The sequence below is a fragment of the Balaenoptera acutorostrata genome, chromosome 20, assembly GCF_949987535.1.
Source record: "Balaenoptera acutorostrata chromosome 20, mBalAcu1.1, whole genome shotgun sequence".
NCBI lineage: Eukaryota > Metazoa > Chordata > Mammalia > Artiodactyla > Balaenopteridae > Balaenoptera > Balaenoptera acutorostrata.
Window position 1 is genome coordinate 5,916,368 of NC_080083.1, and position 19,657 is coordinate 5,936,024.

General features: G+C 46.5%; 1 protein-coding gene across 1 annotated transcript in view; it reads right to left on the minus strand.

Annotated features, from left to right (window-relative positions):
• Positions 1-16,273, minus strand: part of DNAH9 (dynein axonemal heavy chain 9) — a 298,166-nt gene extending 281,893 nt beyond the window's left edge. The window contains exons 1-4 of the mRNA XM_057536174.1: positions 15,847-16,273; positions 6,729-6,925; positions 4,582-4,740; positions 3,446-3,576 (exon numbers count right to left, since the gene is read on the minus strand). Coding sequence (XP_057392157.1) covers positions 3,446-3,576; positions 4,582-4,740; positions 6,729-6,925; positions 15,847-16,263 — 904 coding nt within the window. The 5' untranslated portion in view covers positions 16,264-16,273. The remainder of the gene's footprint in view (positions 1-3,445; positions 3,577-4,581; positions 4,741-6,728; positions 6,926-15,846) is intronic.
• Between the last annotated feature and the right edge of the window lie 3,384 nt (positions 16,274-19,657).

The window sequence follows — 19,657 nt, forward strand, 5'->3', positions numbered from 1 at the left end:
CAAAAGTCCACTGAACAAACTGAACGGGAAGGGAGAGTTTATAAAGGCTGGTTCTTTCCTGGGCAGATAACCAGGCACTGTTATGTGACAGCAGATGGTCTTGGGTTATATATTATGTGGATGAAGCTCTGCATTCATCCTAAAGGAAACTCAAAATATTTATTACTGTATTTAGTAAGCAGTTTCAATATGCCAGGCACTTTCCAACTCACGAGACATATACCAACTCACAGAAAACCCTGTGAGGTAGCTTTACTACTCCACTTTATAAGGAAAGACATTAAGACCTAAATAACTTGCCTAGACTGTGAATCGGCCACCCCTGCCCAGCTGAGTAAAAGGAAGATTATACCCCAAGTTTATCATGTTGAAGCCCTGGCTTGATGGCTGTGGGGCTCACTACACACATGAGTTTGAGAGGTGTATTTTATATCCCAAATGGACTTGTGGGAAGGACTATGTGAATCCAATTTTTGAAAGTCAGATGTCCCGGTAAATTGATTAGAGCAGCGATTCTTAAATGGGGGAGCTGATGGGAGTATCAGAACCACTGTGGGGTGGGGGGGGGGGTGTCAGAATCCAACAGCCACTCCAATGAGCACACGCTTGGGCTTTCACATGGGCCTTGAGGGAAGAGAAACTGAGACCACTGTGCCAGAGGAGCTTCCTTTTTATGTTATATTTTTTAATAAGCAAAATCTCCTTTAATCATACAAATAGGCACGCCCCTGATTTTTAAGAACTCAACGTTTGAGGGCCAGCTCATCTATTCCAGGGTGCAATCACCTTGGCTCACAAGCCAAATGAAGACAGAGATGAACAGAGTTAGGCGCACAGCTTTTAAAAAATGCAAATATAGGGACTTCCCTGGAGGTCCAGTGGTTAGGACTCTGCGCTTCCATTGCAGGGGGCCTGGGTTCAATCCCTGGCTGGGGACCTAAGATCCCACAAGCCGCACAGGACGACCAGAACAAAACAAAACAAAACAAAATTCAAACATAAACCCCAGTTGCACAGGGATATCTGTGGTTTGCTGATAAATCTTTTAACAACAAGCCCTTCTGGGACAAAAGCCTTGATCTCAAAAGCCTTTAGCATTTGCCAGTTTCTGGGGTGTAAATACTCCCAATCTTCCCACCATGTCTGATCTCAAGCTACTAACTTGACGTCACTGAGTGCTAGGGAGGGCACTTTGAAAAGGGTTGCGTACAGTGGGCTCTCTTGAGAAACTGTGAGCCAGTCCACATCAGCTCCAGAGAACCCCTGGCCTTTACTTCTCTCCACACACATCCACCTACAAATATCCTGGACTGGCAACTGGGCCGGACTGTGCCGACCCTGTTCCCTAGTGGCCAGAGGGGAGAACTCCCCACTTAGTCTTTACTGCCCTGGTCCTTTCCCCTCCAGGGTATCTCTACTTCCGGTTTCCAAGGTTCTTCGTTGCCCAATTAATTCCACTTCAGACAATCTTGCTCCCACACATTTTCCTACATCCTTTTAACCCCCTTCTTTACTTCCCACGTGCCCACTAATCCAGGCCTATCTCTTTTCCTCTCCTTCTCTTCCATCCATCTGTAAGCCAAAGAACTACCCTGATTGTGACTGATAAGAACAATGCACATAGTATATCTGTGCAGAATAAAGACAGATGATCTGAAATGAGAAAATCAGTTGCAAGCTTCTAAAACATTTTTATTCTCCATAGACCCCACCAATATTTCTGACCAAGTCTCTACCTGGCAACTCTAATCAAAATTTCTTTTCTTCCATCATCGGGATTGAGTCATATATTTCAAGGATTTCTATTTTTACAGTGGTGTTTCTCTGGGACTATTATGATGATATTGTTTTTTCTAACTTCTTTTCATTGCTGTCCTATACTCTTCTGCAAACAACTTTTAGAAGCTGGCCTGGGGAACCGAATCTTTTATAACTATTAATCAATGTGAATGATTGTACTCTATTAATCTATTAATGTGAAAAATATATTTGGGGCTCTAAATAACCAACTCATAAATATACTTTTACTATATGTTTTATTTCAGAGCCTCAAATTTCAGTCCTTTGCATAGCTCCTTTATGATATTTGTCATGACTGCCTACAACCTGTTGTATTACTTCATACTTTTCTCTAAATTGACTCTCATTTTAGCCTAAATAAAATCATATAAAATGAAAACTTTAAATCTCTACTATAAATGGAAAACTTGTATCACGTGCCAAAAAAAGTGACCCGTTAGCACATTTTAAAATACACCTGTCCATACATCTCCCACAACCATCTCTCACACCAGCAGTGGTACACATATCACTTATGGCGACACCATCTCATTTGAATTGGAGTATAAATTGGGAATAACAGTTGATTCCTCTGGCACACAAAATCTCTCAGAGAAGCAATAAACTGAGACCCCAACAGGGACCCCATTCCAAGCCAGCTCTAGATGCTGGCAGAGCAGCCTCCAGGATGAGATTTTAGGGCCCGGAAGGACCTCAAAGACCAGCTACTTAAGCCAGTTCTTCTCTGTTATAAAGCGCATGCCAGAAACTCCACCACTGGAACTTTCATTCCTTTATCTGAGTGGTTTCCAAACCCTATGGGAGAAGGTGGGACAGGGGATCCACCAATGGGCTCTGGACACAGGACACTCCCTATTTAGCAGAGCAAATACACCTTGCCAAGTTTTAAATTTTGGACTCATATAGGAGATTGCATTGAAGGAAAGTTCTGATAGAGAAAAAGTGTTTGAAAATCACTGCTTGGGTTAAGCTTAAATTATATGAAATTGCAAACACCTTTAAAAGCACATTCTGACCTACAATACTGAAGAGCTGGGAGGAGTTGTGATAAGAGAAAGCAAAGAAGCAAAGTGCACTGATGAGGAGAGAGGGAGCCCTGAAAAATTTTACCTCTTTCTAATTATAGACTTTGCTGGATTTGCAGTTTTGACAAGGGCCGATCTTGTCTGGTGCTCAGATGGCCAGGAAATTGCAGTCCCATCTGACAGTAGGCGCAAAACAGGCAGAATGGAGCTAGAAATGGAACAGAGACTTCCCGAGGAGCCAGGGGGTGGAAGGAGGTAAACTGCAGAGACGAGGGATCACAAAGCGCATTGGCCAGTGCGGTGCAGTCAGTAAGGAACTTCCGCCTACCCCACCTTACAGCAGCCCAGGGAAGCAGGCGGGAAGTGTGTGCGCTGCTCCACGGCACACTCGAAAGCTCAGAGAGGTGAGGCGACTCTGTCAAGGGCACAAAGCGCTGGAAATGCAGACAGAGCACAGGGCAGCTGCTTCCCTGCCTCTGCATTTGGCCTTCTCACCCCAGTGCTAGCCTGTCTCAGGTTGGAGGCTATGAGGACTGGAAGCTGCTGAGATCAGAGAGGAAGACAATTCAGCATAAATACGAAATTTCAGTCAATTTATGAAAATACGTGCGGGTCCTCACCTGCTACAACATCTCTGAACATGGCTTGGAAAGCTGGGAAGTAGCTGCTCTGAAGCTTGTCCAGAAGCCCCGCCATGCCCCTCACCTTTATCGTTCTCAGTTGATTATAAATGTATTCCAGATCCTCACACCTGCAGCACCAGGAGAAGAGTGAATCCAGGTGAACATCAGGAAACACACGTCACGCTGCGGTGACCCACCCTTAGACAGAGAGAGGAAGCCTGCCTCAGGGTGCTTCCGCAGAGGCCTCTGTTCCCAGAGCAGTGAGGGCCAAAGCCTGAGTCTGGAACACAGGTTCAGAGGGGCAGCTCCAGGAGGCAGCAGCAGGGAACACTGCTGTGACCATCTGGTGGCTCAAAAGCTTGGCAGCTGGAGGTCACTGGCTCTTGCAGGAAGGTTTGGGGTGGGGTGAGAGAGGTGTCAGGGCATGGCTGCTGGAGGAGGGCCCCGCAGTAGGTCAGCAGAATGGTCAGAAACCAGGCAAAAGGATGGGGCATCTCAGCACGGGGTACAGGTGGAACTGGAGCCCTACAGGCATGCCTGGTCACATGACATGCAAGGACAGGGACGCCTGCCTCAAATATCTGTCTGTCTCCTTTTGAGTAAAAGATTAATCAGCACAATGATAAATAGGAGCAGGGAAATGGGGAGGAAAAGGGGGAATGAGCAAGAGCAATAATTAGGTCCTTCTGGAACCTGTGGGGCTAAGACACAGTGGATGATGGACTAATGACCGCCTGGAACCTAGGAGACGCCGTTCAGTGGTGAACTGCCAAAACCCCTCTCTTTCTCCAGATCCTACAAAAAATGTGTGCATACTGACTGTCCAAGGAGAAGTGAGTAGAGAGTAGAAAATATGAGAGTTAATTAATTTTACATGTAATTGAAAGAGCCTTTGAAGAAATGCCAGAAGATACACTGACGGTAGCTCAAGAAACGAGGCATGACTATTGAACCTTGGGGAAAGTGTCACCTCCCAGTGCACAGAAGAACTGCACTGACCCAAATGACACCGAGCTGTGTGCTCCAGGGGTGATAAGAGATGCCTGGGGGTGGGACCAGACTCAGTGGCTGCCTCCCCCAGCCCATTATCCTCTGAGAGACATCTGCTCCCCAGGGTTTGAGCCTGTGCCTACCTGCTCTTCCAGAACTCCAACTCCACCTGCGGGGTGGGATTCTCCCCCTGTAGGAGAGGCTGGGAAGACTCCCTCTTGAGCACCACCTGGACTTGGTGGCTCCACTGGATCACTGCAGACTCAATGGCATACATGACTGACTTATCCATAGAATCCAAGCTGTGAAAGACACAACAGATCTCCTGGGACACTGGAAATAGCTTAACTCTGGGTGTCCCCCAAAACAGAATCCCAAATCTTTTAAAAACAGGTGGGAAATTCCATTTAGTCCAAGCACTCTTAACTTTTGTTGGATAACAGGCTCTAATGAGTAGTCAGTGAAAAGTACAGATCTTCTCCTCAGACAAGCTGCTTATACATGTGTATACAGTTATTCATACACAATTATTCAAGATTCAGAGGCTCGCCAATATTCTGAAGGCTAGTTTAAGAACTCTGAATCCTATCAAGTCTTTCCGTCAGTGCAGGAATACATTGGACAGAAAACATCCAAATGGTCACCCAACCCTTGCTTGAGTCCCACCAATGCCAGCCAGCTCCCTACTTGACAAGGCAGCACATTCCTCAGATCAGCTCTCCCTGGGAGACAGTTTGTCTCTACTTTGAACCACGTCTATCGCCCTGCCAGTTCCTCATTTGGTCTTAGTTCTGACCTCTGCTGTAAGAGGAAATAGGTTACTTTCTCCTCCACAAGGCAAGCTATCAGACATCCAAACATTACTATCCTTTGTCCTCACTTTTCTAATGAAGAATGCAATTCCCATGCATTTCCCCCATACACCTTATAAATAAACTAACTAACTAAGGATGTTTGGAAGGGATTAAAAATCAAAAATACATTTTGGTTGCCTTTTCACAAAGTCTGAACTGACAATAGTTCATGCCAAGAACCCAGGACATGGGTGACAAAGAAAGAGAATCTGTCATTTGCATTTTCATGCCAGAAACCTACCTTCACTTCATTTAATTAAATTCATATTTGCTGAGCAATGATATGGCACAAGTGATTATGGACGGTATTAAAGGGAGAAGATACTCACCTCCCTGAAATATGATCTAGCCTTTTGGGAAATTATCAAATTTGAACAAAGGGAGACAAACTCAGCAATGATTATATACACGCACAGTGAATGTTATTATGTTAAAAGAGAAAAGGACTAGGAAAAGGGTAATTTGAATTTATTTATTTTGAAAATTGTGTATTTTTATTAAACCACAGTAAGTTTTACAGTTAACCGGGAAATTGCTTCAAATTATATATGTAGCAAATTACTTCCAACAGCAAAAACTCATTATAAAGTACATTGCTATCCCATGCATTACTTATTCTTCAGATAAAATCACGGGCCCTGAATACACAATGATGACATAATACATTTGGAGACTCCCGGCAACATGGCAGACCAAGCACATGTAGGAAGATGGCCTGTTGCCATAAACATATAGAAATGCTAGATAGAAGATGATTAAAAAATAGCATTTAGATATATAGCCTGGCTTGAATGAAAAAGAAAAGAATCCCCACAGGACAGAAGCAAACCTGGAATGGTAAGTGGAAGCTGACAGTTGGTATCACTCTTACATGGAGACGAGGATGCGGCTTTAATGTCTTCCCAGGCACAGGAGGCATATGGACCTCAAGCCTCAACAAAGCCAGATTTGTTTCTGTTTGGAAAAAAATCCCCAGGACCTGAAAAAAGTCTCCAGCTGCTGGGGCAGGAGGGTCTGGACAGTGACACTGTGTGCTGGGTAAATGCTGGGAAGAGGCGTGCTGTCTCCAAGACCGGACCTGGATCTTTGCCAATGATGAGACACTGTCCTGATAAGCGAGACACTGTCCTGATAAGCGAGACACTGTCCTGATAAGCGAAACACGGAAATCAGCGTGGCTACTCTCAGCCCTGAAATAGTTCTGAGCAGAAAAAAGGCCATGTTGCCGTGATAGCCTTAAAAGACGTCGGGCAGACGGACTGGGGCGAGGGTAGCCATCAGCACAAAACATACAGTCTGAGGATGCTGGCAAACAGTGGGCTTGTGTGCAGGACAAAGATATGCAGAGTCAGGAACAGAAAAGTAAAGACAACACTCAGATAAACCAGCATCTCCCATATCTCTGAGGCCCAGACGGCCAGCCTGGTGGTACTTACGCGGTCTCGCTTTCAGAATCCACAAACCCCATTTTTTCTGAGCCGACTGGAAGAGGCAGCAAAGTTTTCCCCTTCGCTTGCTCAAGGAGAACCAAGAGGTCACATTGGAGGCTGTGGGCGTGTCGCTGGACATCCTGACAAACCACGTGGGGCCAGTCTAGGTGATTCTTCTCATTGGCCAGGATGGGGATGACAACCTGGGACAGACGTGCACAGAAAAGAAAGGCAGGCAACTTCTGAAACCCTAAAGACTATTCTGAGAGAGGTCGAGAGGGCTATATACAACCTTTTGCAGGTCCCTGCTCTGTAAGACCTAACTATTAATAACCAACGTTATGTGCTGCCTTGCCATCTGGTAAAATCAGGAGGGCCTCGAACAGCCTATCCACAAGTCTCCCTGCCCACTCTGCTCCTGCCCCTAAGGCCCCTAGTCCAGCAGCCCTGCTTACCAAGGGGACCAGGCATGGCCGCCGCCCATCCCTGAGGAGTGGGCTTCAGTTCCAGCCAGTGGAATATTCACGCAAGCCGATCCCATCCTCCCACAGGAACCAGTGGGCACCACACCCTCTCAATGGTACAAAGCTTGCCTCCCACAGCCCCTGTTCATTTGCTCTGTTACCACGTGCAACCCCCCACGTGGCCCTGCCTGGTACAGCATCTCCCTCCTCTGGACTGTATCTGTGCTAATAACCTGCGGGCAGTCTCATCTGTCCAGTGTTACGTGTACGGCCATCCCCCGAACCCTAGGGCAGGAATCCCTTCCTCATCAACGGGTGAAACTGTCACAAAGGCCAAGAGGCAAAAACAGGACAGATGCAGGCAAGCATGACCCTCTGTCTACAGGTGGTCTGAGACGGCATTTTAAAGAAGCCAAGTTGAGGATCTTGAATCTGTCTGTAGGGAGAACCTGAGTTGGTTCTGGCCACTGAACATAGTCCCTCTTCTCTTAGTATTCATCTCCAGATCCAGAGGTAGACATGTGAACAAATCTGAGCCAGTAAGAGTCAGGCCAAAGTCTTTTATCTGGACATTTTGAGGAAGAGAAGCTTTCTCTTTCTACGAGTCTGGAACAATTGGTGGCCAACTTGCTACCATATGGAGCCTTCGAATATGGTCAATATGGGGAAGAGAGAGTTTACAGATGGAGGAAAAACCAAGTCCTATGACATCATTTGAGCTCCTGCATCAGGCTGCTCTTGAACTTTCTGAGCTGATTTAAATTGAGGTTTCTACCATTAGCAACTTAAAAAGTTGTAATTCATGCAACTCACTAGGAACCTCTGCCTGTCAAAAGTTCACAATAGAAAGGGAATACTAGAAAGAAAAACAGATGATCAGGAAATGTGATAAGGAGCTGCCTAGCAAAGAGTGAAAAGAAAACACGGACTTAAATGGTTGGTTGGGGGCCTGGTGGTGCAGTGGTTGAGAATCTGCCTGCCAATGCAGGGGACACGGGTTCGAGCTCTGGTCTGGGAAGATCCCACATACCGCGGAGCAGCTGGGCCCGTGAGCCACAACTACTCAGCCTGCGCGTCTGGAGCCTGTGCTCCGCAACAAGAGAGGCTGCGATATTGAGAGGCCCGCGCACCGCGATGAAGAGTGGCCCCCGCTCACCGCAACTAGAGAAAGCCCTCGCACAGAAACGAAGACCCAACACAGCCAAAAATAAATAAATAAATTTTAAAATAAATAAATGGTTGGTTGGTTTCCATATACAACCAATGAGTCCATGTGGCTATGAGATAGAAGGCCTGGACCCAGCATATGAAGCCAAGAGAATGATCCTTGCCTGGTCTGTCTGGAAGCAATCATTGAACTGAGAACTTACAACAGCAGGTGAACAGGGGGTGCAGAGAGATAAAATGTGACAAATTGAGCTCTACTCACATTCATGTTAAGAAAGGACCCCTTGGACCCATGGCAGGAGGCCTAAGAAGGCAGAGAGGATGAACAAGAATTTTTCTAGGATCTAAAAGGCAGGGACTGTATCTTATACCCATAGTCCTCCCTAGGGTCTGGCATACAGGAAGCACTCAATAGAGGTTCAGAGAATAACTGAAACATATGCTGTCTGAAGAAAAAGTGGTAGGTGGGCTTGGGTGCATTTTGGAGGGCTTTCAGTGATAGAAAAATAGTGAATATGAACTTTCTAGGAAATGAATATTCTCAATGAATATTTATCAAGAGTCTACCACATGCTAGCACTGTTCTAGGTGCTTGGAAGGTACATCAGTGAACAAAACAGACGAAGATTCCTGACTTCATGAAGTTTATATTCTAGGGAAGAGACAGTCAATAAACCATAAGTTCTATGAAAAAAAATGAAACAGGTGGGCTGGAAGTGATGTAATCGTAAATAGAGTGATTGGTGCAGATCTCATGGAGAAGGTAACATTTGAACAAAGCCTGGGGAGGATAGGGAGAGCGTTGTGCAGACCCTTGGGGGAAGGATATTGAGGGTAGAAGGAACAGCCAGTGCAAAGGCCCTGAGGTGGGAGCATGCCTAGTGTGATCAAGGAGCAGTGTGGAGGTCAGTGAAACTGGGACAGGATTGGCAAGAAGAGTAGGGGTGAGTAAGAGGGGTCAGATCACATGCAGCCCTGCCTGTGGGATGTTGATTTTTACTCTGAGGAATGTAAATCATTGAAGGGTTTTGAGCAAAGGACCAACATGGTCTGACATCTTTTTTAATAGGATCGCTCCAGCTACTGTGTTGAGAATAGACTCTCGGGGGCAAAAGTGGAAAAAGAGATTGGCTAGCAAGTTATTGCTATAATACAGAAGAGAGTGGCTTGGCACAGGGCAGAGTAGAGGAGATAGTAAGAAATGGTCCAATTCTACATAAATTTTGAAGGCTCAGCCAAAATGATTTCTTAATGGATTAGTCGTGTGAGTAAAAAGGAGTCAGGATGATTCCAAGGTTTGGGACTTGAGCAACAGGAAGAAGGGAACCGCCATAGCTGACGTGGGGAAGAATAACGGTGGAGTTAAGTTCTTGCGGGAAGAATTGAGAGTAGGTTCTTGGACACGTTAGAATTTGATAAATCTACTGAACTTCTAAGTGGGGACACTGAATAGGCAGTCGGATTTGGTAGTTGGGAGCTCAGAGAAGAACAGTCTGGAGATAACAAATCTGGTAGATGTAGATGAGATGATTCATAAAATTCTGAAAGGGAATGAGTGCCCCCCAAGGAACTGCGTACATACAGAGAAGATGCCCAAGGGCTCTCCAATGTTAGCAAGTTAGCAAGAAGCGGGGGTGGTACCAACAGGGGAAACAGAAGAAATGGCGATGGTGAGAGGAGGAAACCAGAAGACTGGTGACCTGAAAGCCAAGAGAAGAAAGTGCTTCCAGAAGGACAGGGTCATCATGAGCTGTGCCAAAGGCTGCTCACAGGTCAGGCAGGAAACAGACTGAAACACGGCCATGTGATTCAGACAAGTAGAGGTCACTGGCGACGCTGACAACTCTTTCTTCTCCACGCAAAGTGGGGGTAAGAGCCTGACGAGTGAGGAAAAGGATAGGACACAGCAAGACTAGACACGCAGTCTAGACATTTTGCTCAGCTTCACGAGGGCGGGTATACAGTAGGCAGGGAGTTGGAGTTCACCAGATTTATGGTTTTGCCAAAGACGTACGACAAAGCAAGACAGAGGCCGTGATGATAATGATGGAGCACTTGAGCTGGGTAAGGGGGGAAGGATGTGGGTGTGGAGGATGGACAGAGGGCAGGCGGCAGGATCAACGGGCTGCAGGTCCTAGCAGGGTCACAGGCTTGTAGCAGGGGGCTGCTGGGGAGAGTGAGCCAGAAAGGCAGGAGTAGGGTCAGAGGAAGAGGTGCCTGGAATTGGATCGCTAGGGCGTGGTGTGGTAATGCAAGGACTGGGAACCGCATGGGAAGGGGTGGCTAAGACAGGAAGGGCGACAAGGTCAGCGGAGGAGGAAGGTTCCAGGGGCTCAGAGGCCAGGTTAATGAAGGATCACTTATGTGTCTATTGAAAGAGCCACGTGTTAAGACGGGAGCAACGCTGGGGGAGAATCACAGTGAGCCGGAGCCCAATCGTGGCGAAATGAGGGCAGTGCTATCAATTTATGACACAGCAATGGGGGGAGACAGTGGCTTTGTCTAAAGGCATCAGATTCAAACCGGACTGTTTTCTACTTGAATCGAGAAGGAGCAAAGAGGAGCAGGGATGCCTGTCCCACCTCGGAGGTAGAAAGGCTGAAAGTCTCTGGGGAGAGATGAGTTCGGGTTAGAGCAAAGTGACAAGGGTGGGTGACAGGAAGTGAGGAAGCTTTTAAGGGGGATGCAGAGTCACAGTAATTCTTGTCTTTTAGCGAAAACGTACAACTAACGTTAACAGAGAACCAACCTGACTCCACATTGTATCTATTCCTTTAGCTCTAACTGTTGTGCTTTGTTTCCTGTCTTAATCATGCTGGCTCTGCATCTTTGTAAAAGGACGTCGCCTAGAGCCTGAAACACACATGACAGCCTATTCCCAAGGTTTTGCCTCCCAGGCTTGACCTTTAAAGGTGTCAACAAAAAGTTGCAGAACAGAGAATAACAATTGTCCTGTTGGAGGTTTACACTGTGACCAGACCTTTGTGAACAGCTGCGAGAACAAAGGATTCAAGCGCCAACAAGTTTGTAATACCAGCCGCACCTCCTCCCCCTTTAGTACAAGCACCTCCTCCCCCTTTAGTACAAAAGAAGCTTCAACTCTACCGCAGGAAAGATGGTTCTACCAGCCCACCGTCGTCTTGGGCTGCTGGCTTTCCGATGAAAGCCACTATTCTTTGCCCCAACACCTCCTCGCTCGATTTATCAGCCTGCCGTGCGACGAGCACTACAAGCTTGGACTTAGTGATGCTAACACACTCTATTCCAAGTGTCCTGGTCAGTTATTTTAAATTTCACGACAAGCCTGCAAGGTGCTTGGATCCTGACAGAGGTGAGCTAGCGTGCTCACACCATCCCCACCGAACGCGACAGAACCAGCACTGGAACCCGGGTCCCCCAGACTCCAAATCCCATGCCACTCTCACGGGGAAAAGGACCCACACTTTTACCGGAAACAAACCTACAGCCTCCCTTTTTCTGCCCTCAACAATCCATCCACCTACGCCCACCGCTGCACTTGCTTAAGGGAAACTAAAGCACAGGCTGCGGAAACGGCAAGGAAGGAAAACCGCAGTACCTGAGGGAACCTGAATGCTCCAAGATGGCGACAGGGCAGCCACACGCAGAGGCGTCGCGACGCTCGAGGAAAGGCGCTCCCGACGCACGCACGGAGGCTCTGCGCATGCCCGCTCCTCCTGCCCCGCCCCGCCCCGCCCTTGCTGTTCACCCGGCTCTGTATAAAGCACCCGTCTCCTCACCTGGGGAGAAGGTGGCGTTTTCAGAGCAGGAGCTTACCCCTTCTCCGTTCCTTGATTAAAGAATAAAGTTTCTGGGGCTTTCCTGGTGGCGCAGTGGTTGAGAATCTGCCTGCTAATGCAAGGAACACGGGTTCCAGCCGCGGAGCAACTAGGCCCGTGAGCCACAATTACCGAGCCTGCGCGTCTGGAGCCTGTGCTCCGCAACAAGAGAGGCCGTGATAGTGAAGAGGCCCGCGCACCGCGATGAAGAGTGACCCCGCTTGCCACAACTGGAGAAAGCCGTCGCACAGAAACGAAGATCCAACACAGCCAAAAATTTTAAAAATATATAAAAATAAATAAATAAGACCCGGCACAACCAAATTTAAAAAAATAATAAAGTTTCAGCTCTGCTGCACCTGGTTTCCTTCATTTGGCACCAGCTGGCACTGGGCAACGGAAGGACCCAGTTGGGGGTCCACCCGACTGGACACCTGATTAGAAAGGGTGGGTGACACTCCCTCTCCAAAACCCCAAACTTCAAAACAGCATCCAAGTTCCAGAGCTCTAGGAAAAGGAACCTGGCAGGCAGCACTGAATGAAGGGACTGGGAGGAGGAAGAAAGGGAGCAGGAGGGCTGGTTTCTGAATTCTGTCAATTCTCCCTCGGAAACATTTCCTGGATGCATTTGCTTTTTACCTTGTGTTAGCCTAATGGGACAGAAAAGTTAAAATTTATAGCTTCATTCCTTCGTTAATATCACCCCACCCCACCCCACCCCTGCCAACAAAGAATACTTTTCTCATCCAGGTGGGATATTTTGGCTTTAGTGCCGCTTTATGAGGAGGTGTTAGGACCAGGGGAGCACGCAGCCAGGGGCTGATCCATGAGTGGGAGGGGAGCAGGGCCCTGAAGTGGCCCTGGATCAGCTTCAGGGTGTGTGAAAAAAGCAGATGGGACAGCAGTGGTTGCATGGCCCAAGAATTGCTGTTAGAGGTTTTGAGAAACGCAAGTAAAGGCCTCGAGGTATTTTAAAAATAAATTGTTTTAATTTTACTATTTATTTATTTATTATTTATTATATATATTTTTACTTATTATTTTATTATTAGATTTTTAAAACAGATAACACATTTACGTGGTGCAAATTTTTAAAGCACAAAAGCATGACAGTAGAAAGTAAGTCTTCTACCTACCCCTGTACCTCCCTGAGTCGCCCAGTTCCTTGGGCCTGTGGATTACTCTGTAAATGAATGTTTTTCCTCCCTTCCTCCTTTCTCTTTTTTAGCAGAAACGGTAGCATACTATACGTACAATTCTAAACCTTTAAAAAAATTATCTTAAATTGCAGCATTATCCACAATAGCCAAGAGGTGAAAGGAACCTAAATGTCCATCCATGGATGAATGGGATAAAGAAAATGTGGTATATATACATACAGTGGGATACTATTCAGTCTTAAAAAGGAAGGAAATTCTGTCACATGCTACCTTGAGAATGAACCTCTTTGAGGACATTATGCTGAGTGAAGTAAGCCAGTCACAAAAAGACAAATACGTCATGATTCCACTTACATGAGGTACTAAGCAAGAGTGGTCAAATTCATAGACACAGAAAGTAGAATGTGGCTGCCAGGGGCTGAGGGGGGCCAGGTGGGAGTTGTTCAGTGAGTGTAGAGTTTCAACCATGCAGGATGGGGGGGGGCCGGTTCTGGGGATCTGCCACACAATGATGTGCATGAGGTTGACAATGTTGTGCTGTACGCTTGGAAATTGCTGGGAGAGTGAATTTTATGTGGCTTTTTTATGCCACCATAAAAAGAAAATTATCTTAAGAACGGTCCCATTATCAATCATTACTTTTAATTATAGACGGACCTTAATTCGTTCACCCAGTCCCCTACAGATGAACATTCAGTTTGTTTCCAGCCTCTTTCAACGCACCGATGAAAATTCTTGAACATTTAAGAGTCTGAAGTGTTTTAAAATTACTTTCACTCGCTGAACTGCCTTTCCTTGGCCATGACGCCACTCTGAGATGGACCCACTGCCCTCTACGTACACTAGGTGTAGCTCCATCTCGGAACCTTTGTTCAGTCTGCTCCCCAGACCTTGAAAGTTACCCTGCTCTCTATTTATTCTAATCCTTCTCCTTGTTCAGGAGCCAGTTCAGCACTGGAGGTGAAGCAGGGCTCTCAGACCACACGCGTATGTCTGTCCTCGGAACCCAACAGCACTTTTTTTTTTTTTTCCATATCAATAAACATTGTCTTTATTCTGTAAATTAAAATCTATTCACCTATTTCGCATTTTGTTTATCTTATTTTCTTTTTAAAAATTTTTTAAAGTTTTTTTAAAATTTTTGTTAAGATATAGTTGATTTACAGTGTGTTAATTTCAGGTGTACAGCAAAGTGATTCAGTTATATATATAGTCTTTCTTAGATTCTTCTCCATTATAGGTTATTACAAGATATTGAGTAGAGTTCCCTGTGCTACACAGTAGGTCCCTGTTGGTTATCTATTTTATATAGAGTGGGGTGTATCTGTGAATCCCAATCTCCCAGTTTATCCCTCCCCCCCTTTCCCCTTTGGTCACCATAAGTTTGTTTTCAAGCACTTCCTCCTATCATCACCGTTCATGAGGGAATTTGATCCAAGCTTGGATTCCTGCAGGGACGGTGTGGTGTTCAGACAACACACAGCAGTAAAGCCATTCGGTTATTAAAATACTGAAATACTTGCATATCTACTGAGAAACCTAGCTTCCCTGGGTCCCCTAGAGCTCCTCTGTCACCCCAGACCCTTCTCTGGAACTCCCCCTCCCCATAGCTTCCTCATGAAGCAACCGAAGGCCTAACACCTGATGCAGCAGGGAGCCTCCAGGACCCAGTGCTAGCACTGGGGCCAACTTTAGGTAAGGTCTGTCTCCACCTCCATCACACTAGCTTTGAAGATGCTATATATATATATATATATATATATATATATATATATATATATGGTGAATTTCACAGGTGGGATCTTGTCTTTATTTCTCTGGTGTTCCCCACGGCACCTGTGACAGGAAACATCACGCAGCAGGGCATCAAGCCTCCAGGAGCACACACACCCAACTTCCAGGGACGTTCACTCCTATTCCAGAAAGGTCTAAGTGTCCCAAGGATCTCTCCCGGGCACCCCTGCACTCCGGAGGCTTCCGCTGTGGTGCCACCAAAGCGCTCCATAATCCACATCCGGGGAGACCTTCCTTCCTGCGCTCCAGGCCGGCCCCTCCAAACGCCTGCTGGACATTTCCAACTGGATGCCTCAACTTCTTACCTGGGCACAGGGGTGACCTCTGGTTCATGAAGGACACGAAAATCAAAACCAAGCCATCTCTCCTTTTCAACTCTTCTCCAGAAGTAAAGAGCGTGGAGAGAGCCCTTCACCTCCTTCACCTCACTGACCCATAGGAAATGCCCCTGGGTCCACCACTCCCGGGCTTTTGCAATGCCAGCTTACAGGGGGGATTCAGAAATGGCGCCTCAAAAAGAGGTCAGGACCCAGGCCCTCTTCAGAATTTAGCCTCGCCTTGAGTTTGGACTGAACGCAGACCAGGAATGAAGCAAGCGGACCCCCCGCCCATCCCACTTTATTCGTAACTCCTCGAGCGCAGCTCCAGCCTCCTCTCCCATAGCCACGCCCCGCCGGCCCCGCCTCTTCCTCCCCTCCCCCTCCCAGCCGCAGCCAGCGCGGGGCCGCAGACCCACCCTCACCTCGGAGAAGAGCGCGGTCAGATGCGCCAGCGGCGTGGCGGGCAGGTCCCCGCACAGCACTGCTCCGCGGAGGCTGTCGGGCCCCGGCGGCTCGGGCCTAGTGCGCAGGCAAAAAAGCCCCTTAGCACGAGGCGCGCCGGCCTCGGGTCCTGCGTCCAGCCCCGCGCGCACAGCCAGGCCCCCGGGCCCGGGCCGCACCACCAGCAGCGGCCGCGGCCCCTCCGCGGCCCCGCGGCCCAGGAAGGCGTGCAGCAGTTGCCTCGCCTCGGCCGAGCCCGCGCAGCGCTCCCAGGCGCCCGCAGCCGGCCGCAGGCTCCGGGCCACGTAGGCCCCCAGGAGTCGCAGCCGCGGGTCGGCGCCGGGCTCCCAGTCCGCGTTCTCCTCAGCCAACCCGGGAAGCTCCTCGGCTGTCGGCATCGCGCGCGAACCTGCCTGCAGAGGTTTCCCGGGCGACCGGGACGCGGCCAGGACTCCCTCCTCCGCTCCCCTCCTATTGGACACTTCACTCCTGTTCCCGCCCACTCCGGTCCAATAAGGTAGGAGACGCACGGCGGGGTGGTAAGGGGCGGGGTCGCGTCGCTTTTGCTAGGAAACCAGCCGAGGCTCAGGTTTCGCGTCTGAACTCGTGGATTAGAGGTGCTCGTGGGTGACTGTCCGGGCCCATGCTTATGGATGAGGCGCGTGGAGGGGAGATCAAGGATATAAATGCTGCTAAGGAGCGTGCTGGCTAAGGTCACATTAAATTCTTTAGAGGTGTCCAGACACTGACAGTATTTATGGTTCTCCCACCTACTCCCGAAATGTGTAATTCAAAGTTAAAAACAATGTCAAATCACAATATAGATGTAAGGGAAATCAATCAAATTTTTATTTCTTTTCCATGATAACTGAAATATTTTATAACAGTGCTTATGTGGCTATTGAGCGTTTAGAATGTGCTGTGCTACTAGGGAACTGGATTTTTCATTTTCATTTTAATTAATTTAAAATTAAATAGTCACATGTGGCTAGTAGCTGTCATATTAGACAGCTTAGCTTCATAATTTTAATATCAATTATAAGAAAATAAAATAGTTTTACTGGCCTGTTTTGTCCATGCCTTGAATGTGTGCTTAATCTGAAAAATGGGGGCTAAAACTATGAGATCACTGATTTCCATGAGTATGGCAGCAATGAGTTCTTAAATGCAGCAAAGCACTATTGAATATGTAGGATGTTCAGAGCCTCCCTATCCTGCCCTTTGTCTGTATCTTGTCTTCAAAAAGGGATAATGTGAAGCACCTTTCCTGACCTCAGAAATTAGCATTTGTCACCTGCTGAGTCCTTCTCCATGCTCAGGATATAAATAGCTTGGCCCTTTGCATGCATGTAAGGTGAGAATGGGACAAGGAAAGGGACAATTCGGGCAGCAGGAGGGCTGCAGTTCTGAAATGAGCTCCTCTCTGCCCTACCACCCTGATTTTAGTCACCAGTCAGAGACTGCAGAGTTTCTGGGTAAAAAGAACATTTAGAATGGGCTTCAAAGGAATATTAACAGAATAAGCACTTATTAAAGGCAGCTTAGCTAATAAGAGCCCCTCAGGAAAAACCAGTAGCTGGAAGGTAAAATGATTGATTTAATAATAACTGGGGCACAGGAGGTGCTGTGATGAAGAGTGTCCACCTTACAACGTGAATCTTTATGTTTGTAGAGAGTGTTTTGTCAGTGCTGGATTAAACAGTAGGCAGACCAACTATGAGTAAAGGGACAAAGCCGAGGCACTAAAACAATTTTTAAGATGGATTTGATAGTTGACATTTAAAAAAAGCATCAGGGAAAAATAGAAATGTTGGGGGCTTCTTACACATATCCTAGTTTTGCAGAGTTTTTATTTTGCATATAGGAAGGCATCCTTATCGTTTTAGTGCTTGGGGATTCCAGATGTGTCAATCCTACTCATATTTTGTGTATAGAGTGAATTCAGGGCCATTAAGTTCCTGTAAACTCTTCAAATAAAGTTTCTGCCACCCCCGCCATGACCTATTTGCCCTTCATCCTCTTTGCCCCTTTGCCCCAACATAGAAACACAGGAGCCTGTGGAGATGACTTGAAAGTATCTGAGAGTGAAGGCTACTGGACACTGGCAATGTCAGCTTTTGCTTTTTTTCTCCAACACCACACCTTAATCTCCATTTTAGAAAGAGATTTGGGGGGCATCTATATGGGACTTATTGAAAACAACTAACGTTGTCTTTCTATTGTGTAATTATGGTATGAAAAATAAAAGTTACAAGTGTATTAGTTATCTGTTGCTGTGTAACAAGTTACCCCAAAAGGTAGCAGCTTAAAATAGCAATGGACATTTATTATCTCACATAGTTTATAGTGGATCAGGAAGATGGGAGCAGTTTAGCTGGGTGGTTCTGTCTCATGATGTCTCATAATGTTTCAGACAAGATGTTATCAGGGGCTACATCATCTGAAAGCTTGACTGGGGTTGGAGGAACCACTTCCAAGGTAGCTCATTAACGTGGCTGGCAAGTCAGTGCTGACTGTCAGCAGGAGGCTTCAGTTTCTCAGCACGTGGAGCTCTCCATTGGGTGCTTGAATGTCTTCATAACACCCTGGCTGCCTTCCCCTAGACCAGGTGATCTGAGAGCAAGACAAGCCCCAATGTCTCTTATGACCTAGCCTTGGAGGTCACACTGTCATTTCTGCAAAAATCCCATTAGTTACGGACGTTCACCTTATTCATTGTGAAAGAGAACTACACCAGGATGTGAATGCCAGGGAAGAAGAATCCTTGGGTGCTCTCTGAGAGTCTGGCTACTGCAAAAGGTGTTAAGGGAGACGTTAAATTTGTGTAATTGTTCAGATGAAATAATTGCCATTTTTTACATTAGGAACTTGAACTTGCTTCCATGAGTATTGCACTTTGTATATCAGATTTTTTGCTTGAAATGACTAGGCATAATTCCTGTTCAACACTTTTAAATTATGATCTCTTTAAATTCTCGATAGTCATCATTGACAAGATGTGTTCACACAAGCAAGTAGTGCAAAATTTAAAGCCTTTTACAATTATTCAAAAGTGAACAGTTGACATTATATTTACAGAATCTTAACAGCTCTTCTTTTCTTCCTTGACAAACGGTATGTTGAGATTTCTTGTGATGCTGCTAATGGATATTGAATCTAAATCAACCTTTCTGTATCAAATATTTGAAAATAATGATGAACTTTTAATTCAAAGAACATGCATGCATTGTTAGAATGGTCTCCTCTCAGCCACCTTGAATGCCCTAAGTGAAGATGTCAGATACTCATGGGCAGATATACTGGATACATGTGTAGAAGGAGAGTCCAGGCTACTTGGGGCTCCATCCCAGAGATACATGTAAGAATATTGATTGTTACATTGTGCATAATAGCAAAATTATGGGAAACAAACCAAGTGTTCATCCATGATAGGATGGATAAATAAATTGCGGGATATACTATTCATAGAATACAATACTATACAGCAGTGAAAATGAAAGGACTATAGTTGCGTGCATCAACAGGATGAATCTCAAAAGCATAATGTTGTACAAAAAAGGCAAGTTACAGATGAGTACATTAGAGTACATTTAGTAGAAGTTGCAAACCAAATGAAACAAAGAATATTTTTTTCAGGCAGATATACATATGTAGTCATCTAGAGAAGAGTAAGTGGGTGATTATCACGAAATTCAGATTTTGATCCCTTCTTGTTGGGGACAAAGAGACATGGGATGGTGAGGGGCACACGGGAGCCCCTGGTAATGTTTTATTTCTTAACCTGGCTTATGC